The 24468-nt window shown below is 40.6% G+C and overlaps 1 protein-coding gene across 1 annotated transcript in view; it reads right to left on the bottom strand.

Moving 5' to 3' along the window:
• The window catches only part of fbxo38 (F-box protein 38), a 40292-nt gene that overhangs the window by 4197 nt on the left and 11627 nt on the right, over nucleotides 1-24468 (bottom strand). The window contains exons 4-18 of the mRNA XM_050042090.1: nucleotides 23999-24162; nucleotides 21698-21863; nucleotides 21150-21425; nucleotides 20400-20493; nucleotides 18705-18835; nucleotides 17211-17381; nucleotides 16847-16989; nucleotides 14691-14931; nucleotides 13677-13877; nucleotides 12609-12764; nucleotides 11089-11826; nucleotides 6431-6531; nucleotides 5916-6018; nucleotides 4302-4468; nucleotides 2061-2206 (exon numbers count right to left, since the gene is read on the bottom strand). Coding sequence (XP_049898047.1) covers nucleotides 2061-2206; nucleotides 4302-4468; nucleotides 5916-6018; nucleotides 6431-6531; nucleotides 11089-11826; nucleotides 12609-12764; nucleotides 13677-13877; nucleotides 14691-14931; nucleotides 16847-16989; nucleotides 17211-17381; nucleotides 18705-18835; nucleotides 20400-20493; nucleotides 21150-21425; nucleotides 21698-21863; nucleotides 23999-24162 — 2998 coding nt within the window. The remainder of the gene's footprint in view (nucleotides 1-2060; nucleotides 2207-4301; nucleotides 4469-5915; nucleotides 6019-6430; nucleotides 6532-11088; nucleotides 11827-12608; nucleotides 12765-13676; nucleotides 13878-14690; nucleotides 14932-16846; nucleotides 16990-17210; nucleotides 17382-18704; nucleotides 18836-20399; nucleotides 20494-21149; nucleotides 21426-21697; nucleotides 21864-23998; nucleotides 24163-24468) is intronic.

The following is a 24468-nucleotide window of genomic DNA, read 5'->3' as shown; positions in this document are numbered from 1 at the left end:
CATTTTATTCCACTCGTCACGGCACGCCGTTTGATTGCGTTATCAAAACGCCGCTATTATTCAGCCTTGCTTTTAACTTATTCCACCGAATACCGAATGTGTGTTTTTTTGCAATATTCAGCCGAATATATTCGGTTACCGAATATTCGGTGCATCCCTAATTTTTTGTCAAATGAAGGTTTTATTTTTTATTCAACATTCATTTACCCAGGAGGTCCCATTGAGATTGAAAATCTCTTTTACAAGAGAGACCTGGCCAAGGTAGCAACAAATACAACATACAATAAAAAGGTCCACAATAAAATGACTTCAAACATAGTGGCCTCTCAAGAAAAACAAGCACGACTCTATCACCACATTATTTATGATGCCCTTAAATTCACAATGGATATAAGTGTCTCTAATTTTAGATATTTTTGCAGATGGTTCCATATCCAAGGTTCAGAGTACCCAGGGTCCATTAAAAGTAACCACTTGGAGGAGCATAGCTGGTAACTACCAGAGCTGACACACAGAGGGGTGCAGAGGTAGGCTGGAAGTTTGTCCAATATTGCTTTATAGATAAATACATGCCAGTGCTGTTGTCTGTGAGTGGTCAGTGACGTCCAACCCACCAAATCATAAAGAATGCAGTGGTGAGTAAAGGACTTTGCATTTGCAAAAGAAAATGTTGAGATGCATGGTATACTGAATCAAGGCTATGTAAAATGGAGGAGATTGCCTTCATACACAGTATTTCACTGTAATCAATCACAGACAGAAACGCAGGTTGCACAAAGTTTTTATAAGCACTGAAACTAAAACAAGCCTTATTTTTAAAATAAAAGCCAATCTTTACGTTACGCTTCCTAACTAGAGCAGCAATGTGTACATTAAAAAAAGGTTGTCATCTATCCATATACCCAACTACTTGTACGAGGGCACGTTTTCAGTGGATTTACCATCAGAAGTGAAAATGCTAAAATCATCATGCAACTGTGAGCAAGCTCTTGAGAAGACCATGAACTTTGTTTTCTGAGCGTTTTAAACTCAGCAGAGCGGTTTGTAATGACTGAAATGCAGTCTAAAGCTCTTGCACCGCCTGCACTGTGGAGGGAGCATGCATGTAAATGACAGTGTCATCCACATATAAATGTTTTTTGCTTGAATGTCTTTACCCAAATCATTTACGAAAATCACCAAACTTGCATATTTATTTATTTTGGATCAAAGTATTGAAATTATGGATAACACTGTTTGTAAGCTTTTCGTTAGTAACGTACTGTAATGTTTATTTTTTAAAGAATATATTTGTCCCTGGTGGGAGTGGGGAGCCCGATATGGGTCAACTTTGAGGGTCCCTGGAATGGTTTGCCATTCTGGTCAATCAAATTACATTCCAAGGACCCTGACACACCAAGCCAACGGCTGGCCGTCGGTCAAAGTTGGGCCATTGGTGTCTGCCGCCCTAATTGGTACAATGTGTCCCGCACTGTTGGCCCTTGTCAGTGCTAGTCGACTTTTTTTTTGGCATTAGCAATAGTGGGAACCAGTCAGCAAATAAAATCTCTCTGATTGGCAGCTCAGCTCAACAAGGAAAGTAAACAAAGAGCTAAAGCCAAGAGGGAGTGAGATCGAAAATAACTTGTTACACAAGGACAGATTGTTTTTCTTTAGCCACTGAGCTCTTAAGCACAAATGTTTCCTGATGGTTTGTGTTATTGTTCACTGGTGTGCGGTAAATACCATCTGTTCTTTCAACATTGGATTGTGTTGTTAATATGCTAATTAGCTAACTATGTGCCTGGTGTCCCTTTTTGAATGACGATTACAGACGACTGCCTCCTGTTGGCATGGGGGGGGGGATGTCTTTTCATGCTGGCCAAAACATACATGTTTGTTGGCTGTTGGTTTTGTGTGTTCATGTGCACCTTTTTGACCAAGACACAATTGGTGTGTATGGGCCTTAACACTCTATAATATAGGTTAACAAAGAGTAAAAAATTAGTTCAAACCAAACAGAGTGATGTCAGAAAGTGACCGAATTCTTATGGAATGCCCCTGATATTAGCATTACTCACTGGCTGATGTTGGCTATGGTGTCCATCCAGCTGCGAATGCGAACCTTGTTGCGTATATTTGGAGGGTTGCTGAACTCGTGCACTATAGCGATGTGATAGGGATAGGGCCCCTGGAAGAGTTGACGCTCCAATGCTACTGAGTCAATCTGAGGAGAGCACAGAGAGAGAGAGGAGTGTTCCAGTGAGCACAAAAAGAACAAGGGAAGAGAAACGAGACAATCAGGTAGAAGGAGAATTATTTGAGCATTATGGAAAGCATGGAGAATTGTTTGCCTAGCTTTGCTTCACATGTAGGAGAATTTATCTTTATTTGCAGCTCCACAGATCAAAAGGAGCAAAAAATGTCCAACTGGCTGAAAACCAAAATCAGCTGGATTCTCAGTGATTGTTACTCAAGCCTTCCATTGTTGTTTAAAAATAAAAGCCTAAAAAAATGATCTTTGCTTATGAGCCAAATGCAGAAATTTTGTAGCGTGCCTTAACAGTATAGAAACAAAAATCTGTAATATATTGACACTGCAGTTTTGGATTTTGGCACAAAATAACTAATAAAAAATATCTGCATAACTACAGTTTTTTTTTCTGTGAACACAAAGTATGTCTGAATTTAACTCTAATTCTGATGAGTGATGGCAGCATATATTATGGTCTAAATGTTCACTGTCATGCCTGGTTAACATAGATACTGACATGCCTTTAGTACACTGTAGATTAGTTTCATTGATATATTACTGGAACAAGAATCAAAGATGGCTCCCAGTCACTTGAAAACTTAAAACTGCTCACCTAGCCACATTTCCCCTGTTCACGCTCTGCCTATAAAGATTACACTGGGCTGACATCACACACTTCATAGGGGACCTATTATGCTCTTGTATTTTGTGTCATATAAATAGAGTTACAATAAAGGATGTTCATATCACACGTGACCTAAGTTTCAAATAATGAGGTACACATATGTGCAAGTAATTTGTAAGTACTTTGAGCAAAAACCTTAGGTTAACTACCGTACTGAACACTCCGTTTACCAACAGTTCTTTCTACTCTGGCAACAGTATCACACTACAGAATTGTGTGCCTGATTTCTTTACATAATCATCTGCTCCTTGCATGCTACTCCAAATGTTTACATTGTTTAATCTACACTGCTGCATGTAGCTACATGCTAACATCAGGGAAACATGTAAACTCATTTGCTTTGTTACAGTCATTTCCTGTCTGCAATCACGGTGCAAAGACATCAAGGTGCGGAAAACCCAGACACACCGGCCAATCAGAGCTGACTGGGCTTTTTTTCAGGAGGGGGGCTTCAAGAGACAGGTGCTAACTGGAGTGTCTCACACAATGGGTGAATACAGGTGTTCCAGTACAGACAGTTAAAGCATGTAAACATGTTCTCGTAGAAACCTTATATACACATATGAACCTTAAAATGAGCAGAACAGGTCCTCTTTAAAATTGCTTTTCAGGCATAAACTGTAAAAAATAATGGATGTTGCTATGGTAGTATCACCCACAGGTTTGTGGACTCACATTTTTTTGAGCCAGAAGTGACCATATTAGGGTGAGAGGGAGGAGCTGTAGAGCAGTGACGAGTGGATTTGAATGACAGGTTGAGGACACCATCAGCAGACAGCCTGTCAATCAAGCGGCCCTGCACTTGATGACGTGTAATTTTAAGCCTTAATAAAAATGTAAACAGCTAAGTTATATAAAAATTCACCCTCTGCACAGTTGTCATGAAGGGGGAAACAGCTATAGGGACCAAAACCATTTTTTGTACCAGGTCGTAAACATATTTATTTCTGCTGGAAAGCTGGCCATTTCAACATGTGGGTATATGGGGATTGACTCCATTCGATGAACTGCAATTTTTGCCGCTTCAGTGTTGGCAACATTTTTAAGCCCCAAAGGCTGCTCCTTTTTTTTAAGGCTTTGGGAACATTTCCCTAATGTAAAACCTTTATCATTTGTGAATTCATAATAGAAAGAGTAATAACTGGGTGTGTTTGCAGTTTGAGGTGTCCTGTCAACAGTTATACAGATGTCTCTTTTATTATGGAGGTCTATGAAGAAAATGCTTTTGAGCTGCAGGGGATTTTTCTGTTGCAATACCACAGTGGGCCACTGACACAAATTGTCAGCAAGGCTGAGTGGCTGTGTGGTATCCAGCTCTCCTGATAGGACTCCAGTTAGGACTCTATTTCTAAGGCAACAGAGGTGACATCACAGATGACCAACCTGGTGCATAGGACGCATGTAGATGATGCGGTTCCTTTCAGGAGGCATTCTCAGTATCTGATCCAGGACCTGTTCCATGTCCAGCTTCTTACACTGAGCGTAATCAAACCTGTTCACTATGGGGGCGCTTTCTACTCGCAGCTGCTTCAACACTCGACATCTGGTGGCTACAAAAAGAGAGGGGACACAAAGAGACAGAGCAGTTTGAGACTGAATGTTTTTCAGCTGGATGTATCTAGAGGACTACACCACTTTCACACAAAACCATGGGCTCGTTTTATTTACACCAACACAGGTCTACAAATAAGTTTGCTTCACTGAGTTATCTGAGCTATCAATACTAACCCTTACACTATACAATCAAAGACTGTGTTGCTGCCAAACAGGAAATCAGTCACTGGTTTTGGACAAGCCGATTTATTGGCCTAAAACTGGTATCGGCTGATATTTGCCTTGTTGACTGCCATCCACCTATCGAAAAAATTAGAGGAAATTCACTAATAGCAGTGGTTGATGTTTTTCTGTTGCGTCACATCAATTTTGCGGAGGCTAAAGGTCAGCATTATTTTGTCCCAGAAACAATATAGTGGAAAATGTGTTTGGAACAAACAGAGATCTTCCCCGGGATGCTGTTGGGACGAAAGCACTATTGATGCATCAGGGAACACACCTCATTGTTTCCCTGACTTTGCTCCATTGTGAACAACAAACTGGTGTTGACATCAGCAGGAGAGCTAGCTAATGTTAGTTGTTGGCAGCTACTTAATGTTAGCTAGTTGGTGAACAGCTGATTATGATGTGTTCAAGCTCTATTCAGTAAAAATTAGTATTAAGAGAAGGTATATTGTAATGTTTTCATGATGTGCTCAAATAAAATTATGTAAAATGTAGTTTTTGGTGAGAAACTTAAATAAGTTGTTTGTAAGAGAAATGTGTTGACATCTTAAAAGCAATTTAAAAAAGACATTAGAGAGGGAATTAGTGTTTAATTTATACTATAAAGGGGTTTGAAGCTATTAATGCTGATATTTTTCTTTATTAAAGGTTATATTAAAGGATGTTTCATAAATGTGTAATTTTGCTCATTCAAAAGGTAGTGTAATGAAGGTTGAATGATTTTAAAACAGTTCAGTTATTTTTTATAATGAAGAATCTGTTGTTTCCCTGGCAAAAAAGGTTAATAAAAAAACAAAGCAAAAACAAAACATACAATAACAACAAAAAAACATTGGCATCAGTATCAGCTACTGGCAAAATATGGCCAATAGCTGATACTGATACTGATACTGATACTGATTTCAAATATTGGTATTGGCTCAGAATTTTGCAGTGCATCCCTACATTATTATATTGATCCTTCAAAGTCAATAGGGGTCATTTTCTTTTTCGGTCGGCTAGACTTCCTTCTCTAGTACCTACCTCACAAATTCAACATAAAAAAAAAATGTATAAGTGTAACAATAATCAGAGCAACAATAGCACCAACACTCCATTTTTTCCCCAAACGGTAGTTGAAAATTACGAACACATTTTTAGTTCAAAGAATTCAAAAGGACAAATGAGAAAAACATCCATATGAGTCATCAAATATCAGAGTTCTTGTCTGTCTGTTACCATGAATGAACATCATCTTGGGGCAGTCTTTGAGGACCAGGTCAGTGATTCCACAGTTGGTCAGAGTGATGCCCACCAGGTTCTTACTCTTCAGAGACAAAATCTGCACAAGCAAAAGTAAGTTAAATATACTGAGAAAGAAAACACAAATACAGCTGTTAAAGCCAACGTTAATACCCTCTCACATGTGCATCCTGGCTCAGTGGAACTCACATCACACTGATTTTGCATAAGTAATTCCCACTAAAAGCATTTACAACAAAAAACACAACACAGAAACCAGGGTGTGCCACTGTCTGAACAACAAATAAGGAAGAAGGGACCTCTGAGCCCCAGCTGCAACACTCTGGCTCCCCCCAGGGGAGGAAAAAATTATTAATATTTTACTTTGTAACAGGTTTACTAAGTAAATTTTCATACTTAATATATACAGTGCAACTACATACAATATAAAACATACAAAAAGTGTGTGTGTGTGTGTGTGTGTGTGTGTGTGTGTGTTTGTGTGCGTGCACCTGTACGTGGTCATCCTCAGTGACTGGGTCTGAGGTGCTGGTTGATTTGTCAGCCATTCGTTTCCTCCTCACTGCAACTCGAGGTCTGGCTCTTGAAAGATCTTAACAACAGAGTAAAACTATCACCTTAAGTAACACAAAGACAGTGTTAAACATTTAAGTGTCTTTTACTGCCAAATTGTTAACTATTTTAAAACAACTGTAGGCAATACAGTTTTAAGCATCAATTTAGCATCGCAGTCTCAGAACATTATCAGACTCACGATAGACAGAAAAAAAAGGAATAAAATCAATGCAGCAGAACCAGAGATGTCGTCTTTTTATCCCACGTTCTTCTTCCTTGTTGAAACCTGGTACCAACATCACCCACAAGGCAACTGAACTGCTGACAGTTCAGTCGAACTTTCAGGTGGGCTATACTAGTATTGGCTAATACAGTGGCAAGAAAAAGTATGTGAACCTTTTGGAATTTCATGGTTTTCTGAATAAATTTGTCATAAAATGTGATCTGATATTCATCCAAGTCAAGGGTATTGACAAATATAATGTGTCTAAAATAATACCACAAAAAAATTGATCTTTCATATCTTCATTGAGAATAACAAAAAAAAACTCAGAGTGCTTGTGGAAAAAGTATGTGAACCCTTGAATTAATGACCTTAACAAAGCTAATTGGAGTCAGGTTATAGCACACCTGGAGTCTCGTTAAGACAATGAGTTTGGAGGTGTGGACTACAGCTACTTTGACTTAAAAAAAACCCTCAAACTTTTGGAGTTTGTTCTGCGCAAGAAGAACACACTTATGTGAGCCATGCCTTGTCAAAAAGAGCTTTCAGAGGATCTACGATCAAGAATTGTTGATTTACACAAAGCTGGCAAGGGTTACAAAGTGATTTCAAAGACTTTAGAAATTCACCAGTCTACAGTCTACAAATGGAGACACTTTGGGACTGTTGCTACTCTACCAAGAAGCAGACGCCCAGTCAAAATGACACCAAGAGCACAACGAAGACTCATCAATGAGGTAAAGAAACAACCCCGAATGACAGCCAAAGATTTGAAGGCATCATTGAAACTGGCTAACATCTCTGTTCACGAGTCTACAATACGTAAAACATTGAACAAGCAGGGTATCTACGGCAGGACACCACAAAGGAAGCCACTGCTTACTAAAAACAACATTGCTGCATGCCTGAAGTTTGCAAAAGAGCACACTGACACTCCACAGCGGTATTGGCAAAATGTTTTGTGGAGTGATGAAACTAAGATTGAACTATTTGGAAAAAACACACAGCACTACATCTGGCATAGAAAGGGCACAGCATATCATCATGAAAACATCATCCCAACCGTAAAGTATGGTGGAGGAAACATCATGATTTGGGCCTGCTTTGCTGCATCACGGCCTGGCCAGCTTGCAATCATTGAGAGGAAGATGAATTCCCAAGTTTATCAGACAATTCTTCAGGATAATCTGAGGATGTCTGTACGTCAGCTGAAACTGTGTAGAAGGTGGGTGATGCAACAGGACAACGACCCAAAACACCAGAGCAAGTCCACAACAGAATGGCTTCAGAAAAACAAAATCCGCCTTTTGGAGTGGCCAAGTCAGAGCCCAGACCTCAACCCAATAGAGATGCTATGGAATGATTTGAAGAGAGCCATACACGAGACGTCCAAAGAATTTGACAAAGCTAAAGCAGTTCTGCCAGGAAGAATGGGCTAAAATTCCTCCTCAACGATGTGCAGGTCTAATCCACAGCTACAGGAAGCGCCTGGTTAAACTTATTGCTGCCGGGGGGGGGGTGGGGGGGGGGTCAACCAGTTATTAATTCTAAGGGTTCACTTACTTTTTCCACTGTCATTTTGAATGTTGAATGAGTGTGTTCAATAAAGACATGAAAGATCAGGTTTTTTTGTGTGTTATTATTTTAGACACATTATATTTGTCAATACCCTTGACTTAGATGAAGATCAGATCACATTTTATGACAAATTTATTCAGAAAACCATGACATTCCAAAAGGTTCACATACTTTTTCTTGCCACTGTATGACCTCAAGTCACGAGCCTCAGGCAGAGATGTGGAGCAGACTGCAGAGAAAGCTCACTTCAGCTTTTTTAATTTTCACGAGTAGTCTTCAGACCCAGCCAACACTGACTCAAGTGACATCACTTAAGGACATTTATCAGACTTCAGAGAGCTCCCTCTGCTGACACGAAAGGCTTTACACTACTTCTTCACATTAGCAGAAGAACTCCTCATTACTTGCAAACAGATTTTGTATACAATTAAGCAACTACTGACTCAAGGTAGCACCAAAACATAAATTTAAAGCAATAAAACTCAAATTTCTATGTGTGTACATTAATGGAATGATAAACTCAAAGGGCAGTCAAAGAGCACAGATCTCTGCCAAGGTCAAATGCCATATCTCGCAACGTTAACTAAAGCAAAAAATAATCTGTATCCACCCCCTGATTTGCATCTGCTCCAAAATGTTATAGGTTCTTCCTTCTTCCTGCTGACAGACAAAAAAACAAGACCAAGCCAAAAACATAGCCTCCTTCTCAGAGGTTATGACCTAAGAGAGTTCTTTTTAGAGATATTGAAATCATTTAGGTTTAGCAGTGCTGGCACAGACACAGTGCTATTGTATGAGTAAAAACACATTTATGACTGCCTTAGTTGCATTACATAGCATTGTCAGTGTTCATTTATGGACATAACCCCTGTAGAAATGACACGTTAAACCAACTTCTCTCATGTAAAACACAAAAAATTAATTATAAACTAGAATTATTGCCCCGCAGTTGTATACCTCTGCGCACCAGTCAAGTTCTCTTACAGTTTACATCCATGTCTGTGAAAACATGGATGGTTGACACACATCGCCCCCCCGACAGCACAGACAATCTATATAATCAGCACAGTTTCAAGGTGGACACCCAAGATTAGTGTCATCAATTCAGTATCTGACTTAATATCTCCTCTTCTGTTCGTGAGATATGACATTGAATAATGGCCAGAAAAGTGTTCTATGCAGAACATTATGATGTCACAGTGAAGCTGACCTTTCACCTTTTGGATATAAATGTCATCACTTCATTATTTTATCCTATTGTGTGAAGTTTTGTCATAATGAGCATATGAATTCTTGAGTTATGGCCAACAACATATTTTGTGAGGTCACACTGCCCTTGACTTTTGATCTTCAACCACAAAATTCTAAATCAGTTCATTCTTCAGTCCAAGTGGACATTTGTGTCAAATTTACAGAAATTCCCTTACGGTGTTCCTGAGATATTGTGTTAATGAGAATGAGATGGATGCAAGGTCACAACAACCTTGACCTTTGACCCTTGACCACCAAAAACCAATCAGTTCATTGTTGAGTCCAAGTGGACATGTGTGCTAAATTTAAAGAGATTCAATTGTGGTGTTCTTGAAGATATCTTGTTCACAAGGATTGGACAGACAGACAGACGGATATACACCGATCAGCCAAAACATTAAAACCACTGACAGGTTAAGTGAATAACATTAATCATCTAGTTACAGTGCAGTGCAGTGTTGGTGTACTGCCATCGGGGAGTGTTGTTGCCACGAGGGGGTTTGCTTGGTCTGCAACAGTGTTTGGGTGAGTGGAGCGCGTCAAGTTACATCCACATTTATGCTTTGGCTGATCGGTGTACATATGTATGTACAGATGGATAACCCAAAAACATAATGCCTACGGCCACGGCTATCGCCAGCGCGGAGGCATAAAAACAGAGTTAGAGCATCTGTGCTGTCAGTGTGATGGCTGTTGCTTCAGGAGTTACCCCCCAAAGACACAATTTACACCTATTTAGTTTTTGCCATGTTTACTTCCAGACCTGACGTATAACTGGTATATTTATACTATAATGGGGTGGGCAAGCAAATGATTAACTTTGTTGAATAATGTGTTGATTTTTAGTTACGTCTGATTCCTTGATTTAGCTCAGTTTCACTTGCTTTCATTTTACTCTGATAAATTGGGGCTTGTCAGTAACAGTGGCTAGGTTGTAAGGTTGGCAACCATTGTGAGAAATTGGCAACCAATTCAAAGCCTTTGGTTGCCATCAGTGGGTAGCAGTTCTTCATTCTTTGGTACTTGCGGTCTTTTCCCAATGTATTTTTGCTGAATGTCACAATTCCCTCTCTTGGATGACATACACTTTTAGTAATGAGTGGATCTTCAAGCATTTAAAAAAACTATATTAATTTCGACCGGATTATATGAACTGCATATATTCCCATAATATCCCATGGAGGGAGTCTAACTCTTACTCTTGTTCTATTTTGTTCTGAAAATGTTGGTGTGCAACCCCGTTCTGTGGATGATAACTGAGGTGCAGACTTCCATCTGAGTCACCGGTGAGGAGATAATACAGAGAGTGCTGGACGGAGCAGTGAGTGACAACAACCCGCCCACATTAATAGAGTACTGTTTGAGGTGGAAACATTGAACAGACTTAGGGTCTAGGTACCATGTCTGAAGGGTTACTTTTGGTATCAAAGGTACTATACCGATAGTGTTTGCTGGAAATAGGGCTTAAAGAAAAAGCAGCTGCACTCCCCTAAGGTGACAGTTAGTGGGCAGATATTAAATGTGCTTGGTGCTCAGTCTTACCTGTCTCAGATATCAGGGACACAGAGGACATACGAGTGCAAGATCGGGTCAAAGGTCGTCTAGGAACAAAGTCCTCATCACTGGCCTGACCCTGCTGCAAACCTGAACCTGTAGCAGAAGCACATCCAGCAGGGGCAGGTTGTCTCTCTCCCTGTCCAGCCAGCAATAGTGGTCTCCTAGAGGCATGGTTTACAGCAGCACCTCTGGGCTCCAGACTGTCCGCACAGGCAGGACCAGAGCCCTGTCTCACCACAGCTTCCCTTGTGCAATTGTCCCCAGCCTGTGCTCCAGAGGGGCCCTCTGTGCTGTCATTAGTCCTGCCAGTTGCTGTTGCTCTGTCTGTGGTTGTGGTTGCTCTGTGGGAAGTCCCTGCCACCAACCTTCCACATCCACCCACCTGCCTGGATACAGCTGCTCCAGGTCCAGCCCTGCCCACAGATCCAGTCACTGGTCTCACTGCGGTCCTTGCTGTTGCCCCAGCACTCCCAGTGCCCCGTACTGTCCCACCGTCAGCCCCAGGTCTCGCAGTAGTCTCCACAGTCTCAGTAGCAATTCCTTTACCGCTAGTCCTCCTGCTGTTCTCAGCAGCAGCCTTCATGTCTGCCTTGATCTGTTCACTGGTCACCTGACAGCTCTTCTCACAGCTGCTTTCTAACACCTGAGTCTTTGTCTGATCTGCCGAGACTGCCACTGACACAGCCACATTGTTGCTCCGCCTCAAAGGGGTCTTTCCTTTACCTGAAAACACACACATTTATATTACACTGGTGAGGTAAACCAAGCTCTGTTATTTTGACCATTTTCTTCTGTTGTCAGTCACAGATTTGTGTATGGACACATACTGGAACAATTACACTGTTTTTCAATGAACAAGAAAGGTAGGACTTTTTCCCCTCACGTATGCCCTCATACTGTAGCTGTTGTCTTACTGACCCCAGTCTACACCATAGACTGAATATAAAGATGGACAATGAATCTCTACTTCCTGAAGCCAAAATATCCTGGATACGGCCACAGCCATCTTGCGCTGGTGATGTCACTTGGAGCCAGAGTCTACCCAATAGCAATTTCCACGGTATTGAGTTCCTGCCCAAACACCCATCCAACAAATTGCGAGCAGCCATTGATTAGGAGCACACAGCTGTCACTCATGACACCTCTGAACACCCCCCCCCCCATTTTATAGCATTACATAGCTAATTAAACCAGCTGATTAGAAAAACAAATATAAAATACTTAAATTGACAGAAACCGTCTTTGTGAAAAATGCATTTGATGTGTACTTTGATCTCTTAGTTTGACTTAGTTGATCCACTGACATGGAGGGGGCAGGATTTGACCTGTACTGCAGCCAGCCACCAGGGGGCTATCCAGATGTTTAGGCTTCACTATGGGGGAACTGTCATCTCGTCCATCTTTATTATTAAGTCTGTGGTCTACACCTAAAACCCAATGTGACATGGTAAGCTCATTAAACTAACTGCTGGACCTGCTAGGTGTGTTGTGTGTTGTGCTGACACCTTCTGCACAGGAAGCTGGCTGCTGCAAACAGGTCGCTGGCATTAGCCTTGAAACAAGGCCTTCCTCTTCCTCGCTGTCAGAGTCTGAAATGACCAGTGGGGGCTTCGGAACAGCAGCACCAGCTGGCCTGCACTGCTGGACTAAACCACTGGGACCTGGAGGTGGGTAGGATGTATCAGTTGACATCAAAAATTTAAAAGAATCTTCCTACTTGACCTGAGAGTCTTAGAGCACAAAAACACTTAAGCTGCATTTCATTAGTCATTGAACATGCCCTCACTGACTTTCCCTTGGTGAGAGCTATCTTCGGAGGGCTGAGGGAGTAAATAAACAACCATGGTCACTCAAGAGGTATATATTACCCACAACACATTGCAGTTATTCATTTAATGCAAGAGAATATTGGCAGATAGTTTCTCAAGAAAGTCTCTGATAGCTTGCTATAAAACTGAATAAAGTCTTATAATTAATTGCATTTAATATTTACTTTGATTGGTGTACTGTAATTTCTTTTTTCTGATATTATCTGTAGATGCATGGAAAATTTGCTGTTTTACAGGATGTCATAAATCTGTAGCAATAATAGTTATTATAATGATGATACAGATCACAAACAGATGTGTCTAAATCAGAAAATGATGCAGCAATTAACAAGTGCCTGCCGATGTATTGCAATTATGTGCAGAAGATGCCTTCGCCTCATAAAAGAGAGTCTGCAGGTATATCTGATGATTTGTAAAAAGAAAAGCATAAAACATATTGAGCGCAGCCAGTGAAAAAAACTTTTACTATGCTGGATTTGTAATTCAAGAACAGAGAACCCAGCTTAATGTGAGTGACTGTAGCCTGTGTGTGTGTTTAATCACAGGATTTTATTAACAGGTGCGGCTTTGACTTAGACATAAATGACAGGTAACTGGTCATTTCTGGTACTGAGTTTTACAGCTATACTAAGAGCTGAGGTAAAGTGAATGAGGGCAAATGGAACTACTAATGAAACGCAACATTTGTGTAAAAAACATGTCATCTTAACCTCTGCTAACGATGAAAAAAGAGCTGCTCCAAACCTGCTTGCTCCTCATCAGGAGGTTGTGATGTTCCAGCCGGACAACTGGGCCCTGGAGCCACATCGGCTTCTTCAACTCTCACCTCCCCTTCTGCTCCTTTCAGCTCTATTTGAGGCTCAGCCTCCATATTCTCCTCCTCCAGCATCAGCTCCTCCTCCTCCTCTTCCTCATCATCCTCCATCCCATTTACTTCCACTGGTACTATGAAAAAAAAAAAAAAAAAACACTCACCAAAGGAGGTTATGTTTCTGGTCCAATGTGTTTGTCTGTTAACAAGATCTCTCACAACAGAAACATGTCAAATTTCAATTGCCATAAGTCTGACTCGCTTCCCATTTAGAGTGCCTTGCAAAAGCATTCATACCCCTTGAACTTTTCCACATTTTGTCATGTTACAAGCACAAACTTAAATGTATTTTATTGGGATTTTATGTGATAGACCAACACAAAGTAGTGCATAATTGTGAAGTGGAAGGAAAATGATGCATGGTGTTCCAGATTTTTTACAAACAAAAATCTGAAAAGTGTGGCATGCATATGTATTCAGCCCCCTTTTCTCAGATTTTTATTTGTAAAAAATCTTGAACACCACGTGTAATTTTTCTTCCCCTTCACAATTATGCGCGTCTGTGTTGGTCTATCACATAAAATCCCAATAAAATACATTTAAGTTTGTGCTTGTAACGTGACAAAATGTGGAAAAGTTCAAGGGGTATAAATACTTTTGCAAGGCACTGTAGCTCTTGTCATCTTTTTAAAGAGCATTAATATTCCCAGATAGGATTCAAGTGGGCTTCTTTTAGCACCATTGGCCCTTGTTTTGTTTATATTAAAGGTTTTCTAAAGATTGTTGGAAATTGTTTTTATTTAAAATTCAGCTGAAGTCAATAAAAAATGAAAATGTAAAAAGCAAAGGGTTCTTAACACTTGGCCTACAGTAAATAGATGTTGTTATCGAGCTGCTGTGCTGTGAATGCTGCTGCTCCACTGACTAAGAATGCAGAAGGGACTTGCCATTGTGCTGTTGTTGTTGCTGTTGCTGCTGCTGCTGCTGCTGCTGCTGCTGCTGCTGTTGTCTTTGGTTGTTATTGTTAATGTTGTTGACAGGTGGAGGAGCAGGCGGCAGGTTGGCCTCATTGTTGTGGTGGTGGTGGTTGTTGTTATTGTCATTGTCATTGTTGGAGTTCTGGTTGCTGACAAGTGCTGAGGACACACCAATGCCAGTTCCTGCGCTCAGGCCCACCCTAGCACAGCCCTGTCACACACACATAATGCATAAGGAGCACATCCGGTATCAGCCACATCAAACTCAGTAAAGTAGGACTGCGAATACTAAGAGGGCAATACATCTGCTGATAACAATTGGTCAAGTGTCATGAATGTGTCCCAAAATAATGCATTTTCATGTGAAGGCAGTAGAAGGCCTGCACCTTGAAACCCAAACTGCTGACAATGACATGAACAGCTAACGTGTGGTTGTTTCAAAACAGGGCAAAATATACTGAATAAAAATATTAAAGCAACTAATTTGTTTTTGCTCCCACTTTTCACAGGTTTATTTTAAGATCTATGAGTCTTTTCATGCATCTGTGTTATTGAGTACTTCTCCTTTTTCCAACAACAGCCAATCAGCTTGTAGTGAAGTCTGCTGGTCAAGTCAAAATGACCAAAGACGGTGTGTTCACTTGCTGTGGCAGGTGCTCTGTCCCCACCGAGCCCCCTGTTTCCAGATTAAAGCAACACGTACCTTTCTGGAAATTTTACACTTTTCTTTGTTTAGGTTAAAATGCTATTAATAAGCTGATGGCACACTAAAATGTAAGTGAATTCCACCAGAGATACAAACTCATAATTATACCATTCTCATATGGTTCTAGGAAAACTCCGACCAATCATTGCATTCAGACCAAATGCAATGATTGGTCGGAGTTTTCTCCTGTCCTTTCTGTCTTCCCCACGTGGAGGCCTCCGACTGACGTAACTGCTCGCACTCACAAAAATGGATTACATCTGACTGTGGAGATCCACTCACCAAGGGGTGAGGGACTGCTGCGTCCTTGTGTTCACTGAGACATGGATGAATGGTAACATATCAGACTCTGGTGTTGAGCTAACGGGGCTAACACTACATAGAGCAGACAGGGAGGCTGCATCATCTGGTAAGCTCCGTGGTGTGTACACAAACATATGATGGTGCTGTGATGTGAAGAGGAGCTCCCAGTTCTGCTCTCAGGATGTGGAGTTTTTGACTGTGAAATGTCGACCCTTTTCATCTTACTATTGCACTATATGTTCTTTCTTATATGTTGCACAAATTGTTTTTAAATGTTTTGTTTCTTTTTGCTTGGGGTATGCAAAATGTCATTTCGTTTATGTGCTGTGCATAAAAATGACAAATAAAGAAGTTCCGTGTATATGACAACACAGCATCCAGTTGCTAATGGCTAACTACTGTAGCGTAGCCTCTGAAACATAAACGTTATCTTCCTTGTGCGTTTCCACTTACTAGTAACGTTAACACTACTATCTAACGTTAGCACTGTAACCTTATTCTAAAACTCATCACTGACTCCGGTTGAGTTTTAAAACTCTGGGGTTGCGTTTGACTGTCTTGGTTGTAATGTTACACTCGCGCTCCTCTTCCGTGTTTCTCCCGTTACCTTGCCAACGCCTACGTCTATCATAGACGAGTAGGCCTGTGGAGAGAGGTGGAATAGCAGGAGGAGGGGGATGCCTTTTTCAGGGGGACCTTAAGACCCTGCCTGCCTCCACTGTGGCACACAGGTAATTTCATTTAATAAATTTAATTAATTTGATTAATTTAATTAATATACTTTATCAATCCACAAGGGGGAAATTCGATGTGCTACATTCAATTTAGTGTCAACAATTAACCTAATCTGCATGTCTTGGACTCTTGGAGGAGTAAACCCATGCTGACACAGGGAGAACATACTGTACAAACTCCTTTTAAAGTCAAACAGTATATCATATATAGGAAGGGATGGAGGTGGGATTCTGAGTGGATGCTGGAGACAAATATATTTCAGAAAACGCCCTAAGCATGCATGTGAAAGATTCATATGACTGTTACTGTGTGTGTGTGTGTGTGTGTGTGTGTGTGTGTGTGTGTGTGTGTGTGTATTTGTATTTGTAAACATACTGTGTACCTTGGGTGGTTCTCTGAACATCTGGTCCAGACAGATAAACTCCAGACTGGGCAGTAACTCAATGAACTGGGAGAAGGACTCCAGTTTGATAGCATGACAGCGAACCAGAGTCAGATCAACAAGACGACTCCATCTGGACTGATCTGAGGACAGAAACAGGCAGAATGCAACAGCTACAGAGAGCACTACAACACTTCGCTTTTCAAAGAGTGAGAGATTAAAGGCAGCAACAAAATCAAGGCTCTACTTGGAACCAGTAGAGGTTGACCAAATATTACATTATACAGAGAAACTGAGCTCACCACAAACATGGACATTAATCATCAGGCAAATAGTGGTGAGTGTGAGAGTGAGAGTGTCTTACCTGTGATCCAGTGGTGAGGGTTGTGCAGGTGAGGACAGTTGTAGATGAGCAGGTATTTAATATTGGTGAACACCTCGTTCACCACCTTTATGCCAATATCGGTGATGATGCCTGGGTTCTCAATGACATCAGCCAGACCATACTTCACCAGCTCCGAGTGACTCATCTTGCCTGCATTTACACACACACAGAGACACACACCTGTAAACCTCACATACCTCAACTTATTCAGTTCAAGTCACCAGGAACAGGATTCAAGTTTCAGAAAGGTTATAATTATCTAGAGCAGACCTGACATTTTTAAACGTTTAATTTTTTTTCTAAGTTCATTCATGTGGGATACATAATCACAGCACACGGTGGGACAGCCAGGACCCAGCTGTTCAGAAGTAATCTGACTGGATTTTGGATATCGGATTAGATCAAATCTCGAAAATGGGTTGTTCAGAAGAACAAAAAGATTGTCTTATCTGGTGAGATCATGTAATCCAATCATGGTTTTGATCTGGATCAAACCTTTAATTTGTGTTGTTCACATTTTGGTAGGATTGGGATACCTTTGATCCAAAAAACACCCTTCGGATGGGTGGATTCAGGCTGGATATCAGGAACAAAATGCAAAAAAACTTTCAAATCAGTCAAGTGTATCTATCCATCCATCCATCTATCCATCCATCCATCTAGACTACCTATTAAGCCTTTTAGTAAGGTAAATTCAAAAAAGGTATTGTCTCCATAAAAGAATTCCCCCAGCAGCTGTTTATTAATTAAACAAACATTAGAATAACCAAAACGTCTGTTTTGTTCTCTTTGGTGGCACCTATGGTGATAAGCAGTAATTGCAGTGTGTATATTGGCAGACTAAGTCTTGAAAACAGGCTGACATATTGATTTGTATGACACATCCAGTTCCTAAATAAGGGTTTCAAGGGTTGCAAGGGTTTCATCAGTGAACCAAAGGCTCAATTACCATTATAATACCTCATTTGGTGATCAATAGTGACTTAACAGACATTAATTTAAATAGAAGTCTTCAAGATATTAATTCTAACTTTATCACTTTATATTAAACTAGTTTCTAACAATCACGTCCTTCATGCGGTTTTCTGTCTCTTCAAGTGAAAATGCTTTAAGTGACCACACACTGGCTATTCTACCTGTTTTTTACATAGCCAGTGGCTGACATTGTGATATGTAGTTTTATTTAGAACACTGATTACCTGGATTTGGTAATCTTGAAATGTTTGTATCTGGATCAGGGTGATCCATTCCAATTTTGCAACACAGGATTTTTTTTTAACTGGGCCCAGGTAAGACTGCTCAATGAGTAATGTAATGAGCAAGAGCACCCTGGTGGTCTGCCATTCGAAATAATTATACAAAAAAAAGAATAAAGTACGGGATAAGCCAGCAGAATTGCTTATTCTTGTTGGGGAGGGGAACATGACCAGTGTTCTCTGAGCATGGTGATGGTATATGAGAGGAGAAACTAACATTGCAGCAGGAACTCATCCACGTAACCCAGATGCAGTGTTTCAAACTGAGGAAACTCTAGTTCAGCCATTTTGAGAGCTGAGAAGACTCCATCTTTAGTCAGTGAAGGCTGGATACGCAGCTCATGAAGCCTGTTAAACACACAGAAATCATATCATTAAATGTATATGTTGGTCCCTATTAAGCAATTAAAACAATAGTCTGTAACTGACAACCTTTTCTGCTTTTGTGGTGCTTCGTACTTCAGTCAAGTGTCTCCAACATGGCAATCTGGTTACCAACTTTCTCATTTTACAGCTAAACAATACACTAAAATATGTTTCCAAAAACCTCTGAGGGGAGAAATAGGCAATGCAGTAACAGAATCTTGTTTCATATTTGATCAGTGCTGCCTAGTTTGATAGTTTGATTGCAATTCAGGAGCAGTGACTGACATGATTGACAGCTCTGTAAGAGACTCCTCTGCTCTGACTGGTTGCCTGGTGCACTGCAGTCTGACTATAGTAAAAGCCATTAGAAGGAGCAGGAAGAGGAAGTAGGACATGATTTTTTTTACTATGTCTTATGTACTTCTTTCAGAATATAGAGACAAATTCAGCAAATATAACACTAAGTTATTTTCACAAGTGGTACCAAGTGTAGCTTTAAAGGGTTAGCTTGGATTTTTCACCTGCAGTTTGGAGAAGCAGGCAGAAGTGCCATCCTGAGGTTGTGTTAACTGAATATTCTCACAGAATTTTTTTTTTTTAAAACAACAATGGAAAAATCTGGGGGCTATCTGTTGTTTTGACTGATTAGAATGCTGACTGCAATCTACAGTAACATTAAGTAATTGGTGGCATGCACATATTAATAAGCTATTGTCCAGTTTTGTCTTTGATCTCATGTACATAACCTTGGATTACCTCTTTACATCAGCCATCACAATGGTAGACTATATCGGTGCATACCATGGGAAAATAGCATGGCAGCTGAGTGTCCAAAGTTTCTTTAAAAAGCCCAATAATAGTAACAGCATTGATAACAAGGTGAAAAAATGTAGGGTTGGTTCATTCAATGTCTGCCTAGTAAACACGAGCTAACACAACACAAAAAAAGGAGAGAGATTTATGCTGTGGAGGATTAAGGACAAGCAGATCATGGGCTATTTATAACATTTATTAGCCTGCGGCAGCTAAAATTAAAATATGGGTAATAATACATTACAACAGAATTTTTACAACCCTTTCCGTCACAATGACAGACAACTAGAACTAGCTAAGCAATGTTCTGCTGTGGACAGGGGCAGCAGCAAAACATCTTTTAGCCACCTAACATAAGGGCCATCAAAGAAAAACAATATCATCTTAAATGAACACCGTATTAAGAATATTTTCCCTGCTTTACCTTGCCATCAGACAGCCCTTTCAGACGGAGAACTGAAGCTGTTACCTATACTCTCTTCAAAGCCAGACTTAACAAAAACAGTAATTTTACGTGGCAGAGCACAGGAGCTGCTGGTCTACTGCTGCCTTGATCAATTACTTAGTCTGTGCTTTTGTGTGACATTGGCGTTTTAAAGGGTTAGAGCAGCTTCACTTGAGATTGCCTCCAAGATGCATTGGTAGCTCTTCACGTTTCGCTTTACAAACCTAAGCTGTACATGGATGTGTTTTTCTCTCAGTTAGTTAAAGGAATTGAAGACTGGCTGAGCACCTTCGAGCAGCAGTGATGATGAGGTAGCCCAAGTCCACTTCCAAAGCGTTCTTACAGGCTCCAAACACAATGGTGTGGAGGTTGCGAAATCCTCCTGGAGAGACACATACAACATAACACAGAAAATAAAACATATAAACATGTCATCAAAAGTGTGAGCTTTGGGTGCATTTGCAAGTTTTTAGTTAGATTTCTAAAATTGGTAGTGAGAGGATTCAAATCATCTGTCATGACTACACACAAACAACAGTGGAAAATGATTCTCATTCTGATTAACAAAAGAAAAGAAAGCCTCATAAGCCTAAAAGGAAATGGGAATAAAAATACTAAAATACTAAACAGGCCAGGCTTGTGCGGGAGAGCACTTGTCATATGACGGTTACTGCTGTTGATGTCGTCCCCAGCCCATGCACGGCTAGCAGTTCATGTGCATGTATAATAATATATAATTCATGTGTCCGCCCTGTAATTCGGATCGGCTCCAAAATGTAATGGGTTCTTCCTTGGCCCATGCTACACCCTTCCACCAAATTGGGCCAGTAGTTTTTCTGTAATCCTGCTGACAAACAAATATACAAAAAGGACTGAAAACATGACCTCCTTAAAAGGAGGTAATAAATCCTACTAACATTGACCGTATATCCAAAGCCTGACAACAAGCCACTGAATGATTTCTATAGAATACAATTTACTCTGGTAAAACCAACACTTAGGACTGTTTACAAACTTATAGACACAGGTTTTCCTCACCTGACCTCCAGCTATCCTCCACCACATGTTGGATCAGCCCTCCCAGGAAGGGAACTCTCACCAACTCCAGCTGCTCCAGGTTCCGTGCTGATGCTAAACCAGTAACCAGGGGAACATACTTGAGCGAGTTGGTTGGCCCTGCACAGTTCCGCATGACAAAGGTCCTCAAGCTCACACACAGAAAGTCCTTAAACGGCTGTGGTTTGGTGAGACGGACCCACTTCAGGTAAAGGTGGCGCAGCATGGACACACATGGGATCTCTGGGACATTCACACCTACAACAAACAGGTCAATTTGGACAAGTCCATCTTGTTTATGTCTTGTCAATTCACAACAGAAGTTTTCTCGTGACAATTTTAATACAGAGCAGATCAAAACAATGCTCTTTAATGTATAGATACTCAACATTCCACCGTGAGCAAGCCAGGTGACAGTGGCAAGAAAAAACTCTTCTCTAGCGGGCTGAAACCTTGGTTTACTCCTTTGTATCCCAGCTGTAATGTGGAGGCATTAGCAGGAAATGTCAGTTTGTTGTGATCCTACTCACCCACTAGATGTAGGGTCTGGATCTTTGCAGTTATGGGGATGGTCAGTTTGTTCTCTGCAGGAATGGGGAAAGCCCCATTACGGTTGCGGAACTTTCCCAGTATATGAACCTGGGGCATGTAGTTCCATATGGCTTCTACCAGCTCCAGATGGGATGTCTCCACACCCTGAGATTAAAAAAAGAAAGAAATCTAAAAAGGTCTTCTTCCTAGGTTTTCTCATTCAATACTATCTTGCAGTCTTCCTTCGTAGATGGAGCATGCTTAGCTATAATGATGACAACTTACTGCTCAACTCCATCCTCTGAGGAAGACCCTGACAGAGGGTATAAGAGTCCAAAATTAACACCCGCAAAGCGCCAAATGTGGGTTGATTTTTTGTTTGGTGACTAAATCAGGTTGATCTGTTGTTTTGTCTTGAATGTTTAATTTTTGTGTGATTTAGCTGAGGTGCGTATGGTGAATACTGGGGCTGAAAGGGGGAATAATTTAACAAAGTTTATTGATGAATATAAAAATGGGGTAGGACTTACCAACCTTCTCCTACTCCTTTCCAGATATGAAATACTTGTGTTGTTTACTGAACATGTCTGCTGGGTATTCTGGTTTTGTTTTTGTACTTATACTTTTAATTTAAATAAAATCTAAGTGAAACAAAGTGTCAGAATGCTATCCAGCACATTGGAAGACCAAAATACTCATGTATTAAAAAACTATGCTGAGTAGGGCCAGGGAATAAACCGATAACAATGATAGAAATATAACAAATGTTTGATGAAGATTCAACATAATTAAACCACCTATGCAACGAAACAGAGGGACACCAATGCACCTTAAATGCTAGTTACACCTGCCAATAAACAGAAAAGACAAGACAAGACTGAACCAAAGCTTACCACACTATGCAACAGGTGTGACCAAGCTAATGTGTATGGTAACGTTATAAAGTTAGAACTTTGTTACAACCTTGGCCCCAACTCTGACTCTGCACCTAGCGGAATCCAGGCGTTAGATCTCCCAGAAGAGGCAGAACCATTGTGCTGGCCAATTACGGGCCACAGGCTTTATAATGCCTAGGTCTGCTCTAGAGCAAAGGCTGACTCTCTACAGACTTGAAAATTATCACAAGCCTGAGGGGCAAGGACAGGCTATTAGGTGTTACAGCAGGGGTCGGCAACATTTACTAAAAAATGAGCCATTTCTGACTTATAATGTTGTAATTTATGTAAGTCTGTCTGGAGCCTATAATGAATGACAACCTATTAAGACTAAATTAGCCTGACAACATTACTAATAGGTCTAAATTAATTCATTAACATGTTTTACCACAAGGTGGCTACTGTGCAGTGAACTATTTATGATCATTTGGCAGGGATAGCCGCTATTATTTTTAAGCACTGTTCCCACAGGCCACCAAGCTTTGAAATTTGGTGGGTTTTGATGACCCAAATGTAAACTTACGTAAATACAACAGCCTACAGAGGAGGCAATTAAATGTAACTTAAGACACCCTTCCTTAACGGTGACACTACAATAAATGAAAGGACTTTCACAGAATGCAAATATTTCTGTAAATATATGGTATATTCTCTCACAGTCTCTTCAATTCACAGTTTATTGGTTCGTTACTTTGTTGTCATTATCTATAGTTGTTAGTGGCATGTTAATAACATTGAAATGGTGAGGAAATAAATAAGCAGTATTCTTCAGTACAGAGTGGAGTAAATGTATCTGGTTATTTATTTTCATCTCTGACTTCTACTTTCAAATCTTGTAAAATGTGAACACTGATGGAAAGTGTCTGTAACTCCATACTTAAAGTACATTTAATGTTACCTCCAAACTGTACCCAGCTGAAGTACTTCAGTAATGTTACATTAATTTACAATAAACTTGTTGTGTCATCACATTAAACTGCAGTTCACTGTTTATGCTTCATGTTCCTCTGAACAGTGAGTTTCAGTTCTGCTGTGTTTATCTCTGTTGGCTGTTAGCCATTAGTCTGGATAGCTGTTAGCTCCATCAGCCAACACACAACAGAAATCTGCTGCCCCCCAGCTGCTAACTGCTAACAGCTAACTAGCTCTTCTCCCAGTCATAAGAGCATGAATAGGTGCTCGGTTGGGGTCGCTCAATTCAGTTTGTCATTTGCTATGTGATCGTTATACACAGGGAAAATCCTTCTTTATACCAAACACATTTTCTATCATCAAATTGATGTTGGGACTCCATTAGTCTTAAGCCCTGGCTAGCCTGTGACGTGTACTGTTTGCCACAGAGTAACTTTTTGCTTACATACTGACCAGCAGATTGGGACAGGCTTGTAGTGCTTCCAGGACTCCAGGTATACTGAAAGCCTCGTAGCCTCGGACTCGTCTCCTCTCCAGGTATCGAGGATGGAGGCCATAGAGCTGCTCCAGATCTGGCATCTTCTTCAAAAGGAGCAGAAAGCTGCTGTCTGTAAAGCCTAAACCAGAAAACACCACGAACAAAATCAGACCATTTTCTCAGTATGTGTAAAAACAGCATCGTCCACTGATGACATAGTTTCTCTAGATGGCATTGCTCTGGCCTCTAGCACTACCGTAAGAAACCTCGGAGTAATATTTGATCAAGATTTGTCTTTTAATTCTCATTTAAAACAAACCTCACGGACTGCATTTTTTCATCTGCGTAATATTGCGAAAATTAGGCCTATCCTGACCCGAAAAGATGCAGAAAAATTGGTCCACGCTTTTGTTACCTCTAGGCTGGATTACTGTAACTCGCTATT

Source organism: Epinephelus moara, chromosome 4, assembly GCF_006386435.1.
Source record: "Epinephelus moara isolate mb chromosome 4, YSFRI_EMoa_1.0, whole genome shotgun sequence".
NCBI classification, from domain to species: domain Eukaryota; kingdom Metazoa; phylum Chordata; class Actinopteri; order Perciformes; family Serranidae; genus Epinephelus; species Epinephelus moara.
Note: the sequence above shows the minus strand (reverse complement) of the source record. Positions and strands in the feature narration are given on the sequence as shown.